Source organism: Ctenocephalides felis, unplaced genomic scaffold (genome assembly GCF_003426905.1).
Source record: "Ctenocephalides felis isolate EL2017-DRISC unplaced genomic scaffold, ASM342690v1 CF-g0.4_SCAFFOLD_01604, whole genome shotgun sequence".
Classification (NCBI taxonomy): Eukaryota; Metazoa; Arthropoda; class Insecta; order Siphonaptera; family Pulicidae; genus Ctenocephalides; species Ctenocephalides felis.
This window is the reverse complement of record NW_020537758.1, coordinates 49,672,751-49,678,268: the sequence shown is the minus strand read 5'-3', so window position 1 is coordinate 49,678,268 and position 5,518 is coordinate 49,672,751. Positions and strand designations below refer to the sequence as shown.

Genomic DNA, 5,518 nt, shown 5'->3' with positions numbered 1-5,518 from the left:
ATGGATAATATATCTTTGAAAATTTTACAAAAATAAAACGGCAAAAACTTTGTTAAAAAATCCTTGGACTGTTTTCTTTATTACATTTAACCATCACTTACTAGGTATGCCAATTCTTTCGGAAAAAGTTGATTTTGCTAAAAACTAATCAGCAGGTCTTCACGTTAATATTAGTAATGCAAATGTACTTTGGATACTTCAAATCGCATGCTGCGTTCGCTTAAAAACTGCCATGTTTTGCACTTTTTGCTCTGTATCTTGGAATCAGCTGGACCTGCTTTTGCTAAAACCTAATTAGCACGTTTCCCAGTCATTTCGAATCGAAGGTTTTTTATCATTCAAAACCGTTGACCCTGAATCGTGAATATAGATTGTATCCAAACATACATACTAGGGTTTGTCGGTTTTCAAAAACCGGTTTTAAAAATCGTTTTTTTGACGAAAATTTTTCACTGTATAAATGGAAAATAACGAAAATAGCCAAATATAAAAGATAGTTGCAAGCGTTTTGATTCTTGGAGAACCATATCAGCCTGCTATGGTTCTCAGAAAAGTTTTGTGTTCTCTTTTGTCTAATATATATATAAATTTAGATTTTTATACCAATGTATATATTAATTTAAATCAGTGTCTTCTTTTTGAAGAAGTAACTTTTTCTACTCAAACTTAAAAAAAGAGTTTTTAACCCTAGAAGCCACAAATAAAAGAACAAAAATCTTAGAATTATTATATCAGACTTTTAAACAAGAAAATAATTAGAACTTTTAAAATTAATTAATTAAAATTGCTCGGAATAAAAAATAATAGTTTAGCTTAATTGTTTTTAAAACTAAAATTGTAATTCACAAGTATGTATCAACATGTATCTAATTTTTTTATATTTGTTTTTAAATTAATAATTGTTTTTTATTTAAAAATGTATTATTTTTATTTATTCAAAAACTTTCCTTTCACTATAAAAATATTTTCATTCGAATAACGAATAATTATTTTCAAAGTTATTAATCCAGATAAACTTTTTTTTTACTAATTAAAATTAAAATAATTTTGTTTACTATCCATAAAATTGACCAATAAATAAATTTATTAAAATACTGCTTTAAATCGCACTAAATTTGCAGATAAATTTTTGTTGTTACAGAATATTCGAGCAAAAATTTATTTTCTATATAAAATTCGAAAACCGGCTAAAACCGGTTTATTGGTAAAATTAATATTCGAAAACCGGTTTTTCGAAATGTCGGTTTTTTGTATAAACCCTAATACATACACACACGCCACACACATCAATTTCTTCACGGTATTTTAAAATATCCAGAAACCGTTAAAATGTAAAGATTAGCAAAAATTTTTAATTCCGATTATTTTATTGCGTTTATTACAACTGATCCTCCGGGAAGTTAAAAACAAACTTAATAATAAAAATGTGACAAAAACGCAATTTTAGTTATTCAAATATAACAATTTATTTTTTCATCTATTTACATCAGTTTTTATATTTTATATTTTATATTGAAAACAAAACTTGTATTTAGGCAATAAATTGAAATGCTTGCTCAATAAAATTTACATGACATATTTTACATTATCCAACATTGATAAAATTTTGGAAGAATTTTCTGTAAATTTACATGCAATCTTATACAATTTATTTTTGATATATTCACGATTTATTTTCATTATATGAAAATATTTTTACGGCACTCTACGATTGTCTTTATTCACTCCTTTTAATTCACAAGATTGCACAGATTTTGAGACTAGACTTTTTTCAAACTCGACTCTAAACAGAAAAGGATCATTAATAGAATAAAAAACAATGTATATATATATATATACATATATATATATTTATAATTAATTAATTTTCTAAATAGAATACTTTGCTAAATTTAAATGACCCTATCTTATTATCAAGTTAAATAAAAACAAATTGAAAAAGAAATATTAATAATTATTAAATTAATTAACATGATGCAAATGCTACATCTGAAATATTTTACTTTTATCTTTATATAATATTAATTTTTCTTTTCATAATTTATAATCTAGATCAATACACACCTGCAATCCCACATTAGCTGCGGGTCATCTTGTGACATCATTATCACTATCTTGACGAACGCAGTTTTTGGTATTAAAACTGGTATTAAACCTAAATCAATAATAACCAATTATGAATTAGCTTGCAATTATATTTGACCCAGAATACTGATTCTGACATTACCTAAAATTAGTTTTCATTTGAGATCCATCGGACCCTCTTCTAGAACCACCAGCTCCACCGCTGTGCTGGGCCTCGGTACGATTACCGCAACAAAAGCAGTATCTAAATAAAAATATTTTTATCATTGCAATATTAAATGCACTTTCAAATAAAACAATATCAATAAAACATTGATGAAATGAAAAAGAACAGTGAAAACTGTTGTAGGTAAACCAGATAAATTAAGAAATAATTATATTACATTTATCGGAAGAATAGATTATTTTATAAATAAAAGATACTGTAATGATGGTTTAATATTACCTACAATGCAAGATGATATATTGATCAGGTGAATCCACGACTTATTCAACAATGTAACTGCCATTATAACTAGTTGGTAATGGTATTTTTCCTCGAGGCAAGTTACATAAACTTTCTGATATGTATAAATAATCGACTTAATCAATAGAAAATAAATTAATTTATGAGTGATTGAAAGTATTCCTAGCAGATTTATTACATATTATTGAAAATGAACGAACACGTTAACTCGGAGTATTTTCTAAAAGCATAATTTCAAAAATCAACAATTTTTATAATTGAACCAGTTTGCGTCGGACTTTATAATGGTTTAATATGTTCATTACGACAAAGTACTCTATTGTTATACCAAGTAAATCACCTAATTTTAATTTTAACAAACGTCAAAAAACTACTAATTTTCTCAAACTTTGATGAATTTTTAAAATTAAACTACTTGTCATAAGGTCGTAATATTTCAGTAAGTTCTATATGATATATATCGCCAAAAAAGTTCCATAATAATCGGCTTGATTTTTGGCTGATCGTCGGTCTGTTTCATTCAAATTCTATGACGTTGCTTGAAACGTCGAGAAAAACATAAAATTACCGAATCGGATTTTTTTAAGAAACCATAAACTTCTCCTTCGGAAGGTTAAAAAATTTTTTTTTTCAGGAATTGAATTTATATATTTCCATTATTGCCAAAATTGCATTATAAAATATTGAAATTCTAAAAAGTAGACTTTTGTTACTTCTCAATATTGGCAAGATATTGTGTGATACGAAATTGCTTTAAATTTGTAATAGTCATAGATAAAGAAGTGTGGTAATAGTAATGAAAATCTATGAATAATTGCAATTATCATACCTGCAAATGATGCGCTTGAAGGCGTATCTAAAATCTTTGCTAAAAAGTGCATAAATCAGCGGATTGATGGCAGAATTGCAGTAGCCGAGCCAGAATAGAACCGAGAAGAGAACAGGATGAATGCAGTCTGGACAAAATGCTCTTATTACGTACATTGTGAAAAAGGGAAACCAGCATACAATAAAACCACCGACAATTATTGCAAGAGTTTTGGCAGCTTTCGTCTCCATTCGAAATCGTTTCACCTGAAGAAAAAAATAATATTATGAATATATCATGTTACTTGGCAGACATCTTATGAAATGCATTTATAACGAAAATTGCAGGACTTAATATGAATGGATACCATTATTATCACAAAAATTATTATTTAATAATTAATACAAAGTATAAATTAAAAAATAGTTATGCATTTATAAACGTGCTCTCTAAAATTTATCATCTTAATATATATAATATTATAATAATAAGTGTACCTGAGCTTTTATATTACGTTTGCCCATTTTTCTATTTTGCTGCTGCAGTTTGGAAGTCGAACCTAACTCGCTATCATCACGATAAAGACTTCCAGACATTATCCTTCTTGTTGGACTTGGACTTGAACTTTCGCATAATTGAAACCCAGCCAAATCTAATTTAATTGAATTAAAAGGTATTATTAGAATAATATGAATCAGGGCAAAACAATGCTCACAGAGCACATAAATAATCTTCAGCATAGCATTAATTTTCTTAACTCGAGCATCTTACATTTTAAAACTAATTTATTTAAAAGGAGATTTACTAAGGGTTGTCTGATTTCGTTATGCAATAAACCCATTAACAAACGTACTAACAGTAATTCGCATTGTAATTAATACAAAATATTCCTCGACCAATTTTCAAACAAAATTAAAAACTGAATAAAGTATGTCCCTTTTTATTACTTTCCGGAACAATATGTCTTACCATTTCACACATTTTAAAAAAATCTTTGTAAACACAATTCATTCAGAGGTCAGCCTTATAACAACTTTGTGTATAAATATAGTTTCTCAACTCAAAATCATATTTAGTTTTGAATGTTTGAACTATTGATATCTTGGTTTTATATTTTGTGTCAACTAGTGTAGTATAGTTATAATTTATTTTTGTCTGTAAGTGTCTATCGATAAGTCCAATATTTTTGCATTTCCTCTTTTTTAAAATTAATTATCTAATTTTCTAGTTGTTCCGCTGCATAAGGGTCTTAATGTAGACAGAAAAGTATGGATTAATAACGCTGATTTCCTAAATGCTTCAGTTTTTTTTTTACTTGGTGTTTTTGCCCAAATAAACACACTAATTATAATATATACATGATATTAATTAAATATACATATTTTTTTGAATGGTGATAATAATGTTCATTAAATAAAAATCTTTTTAAACAGGCATCCATCAAGAAAATAAAAAAAGAAAAACTAGTGGTGTATGGCATCGTGCTTTAAGGTTACACCTAGACAAATTGTTAGGTTAACCCCTAGACAAATTGCTGCGACTTTCCGTACCGTAACAAAAAATTAATATAAATATTGTAACATTTGCTAATATTTATAAGAATTATATGAACTGAATTACAAAGTTAAAAGTATTTATTTGAAATAAATAAGTGAGCTTTAGAACATTATTACCAGTATTAAAATTAAATTTTAATTATTTTCGATATATAAAAAAATCTTGAAATATTTTTTTTCCAAAAGCAATTGTTTTGTCAATACAAGCAGAAAGTTTTTCGAAACATTCAAATAAGATGCTTAGTTCACTAAAAAACTGCCATTTTTTATACATTTAGCACTGTATCTTCAATATGGCTGGACCTGGATTTGCCAAAAACTAATCACCACTTTTAATAATTATACATTATGAATGTTTTAGGATCATTCAAATTGGACCGTAATCACCGTAATGGTTGGACCTGTCTTTGCCAAAAACTAATCAGCACATCTTCCTATCAATAGGAATCGAATGTTTTTTAAACCATTCAAATGGGTCGATCGCATCAATTTTTTCTGAGACAAATCAGATTTTCGGCCCATTACTATAACTACCCTACGCATACGGGAAGTTAATAAAGAATTTTTAAAGATAAATATAGTTTCCAAGTGAAAATAGAACAT

The 5,518-nt window shown here is 27.0% G+C and overlaps 1 protein-coding gene across 1 annotated transcript in view; it reads right to left on the bottom strand.

Moving 5' to 3' along the window:
* Window positions 1–1,644: 1,644 nt before the first annotated feature.
* LOC113373913 (octopamine receptor Oamb-like) overlaps window positions 1,645–5,518 on the bottom strand; it is a 247,040-nt gene continuing 243,166 nt past the window's right edge. Inside the window, exons 9-13 of the mRNA XM_026614180.1 lie at window positions 3,857–4,011; window positions 3,381–3,625; window positions 2,228–2,329; window positions 2,065–2,155; window positions 1,645–1,783 (exon numbers count right to left, since the gene is read on the bottom strand). Coding sequence (XP_026469965.1) covers window positions 2,089–2,155; window positions 2,228–2,329; window positions 3,381–3,625; window positions 3,857–4,011 — 569 coding nt within the window. The 3' untranslated portion in view covers window positions 1,645–1,783; window positions 2,065–2,088. The remainder of the gene's footprint in view (window positions 1,784–2,064; window positions 2,156–2,227; window positions 2,330–3,380; window positions 3,626–3,856; window positions 4,012–5,518) is intronic.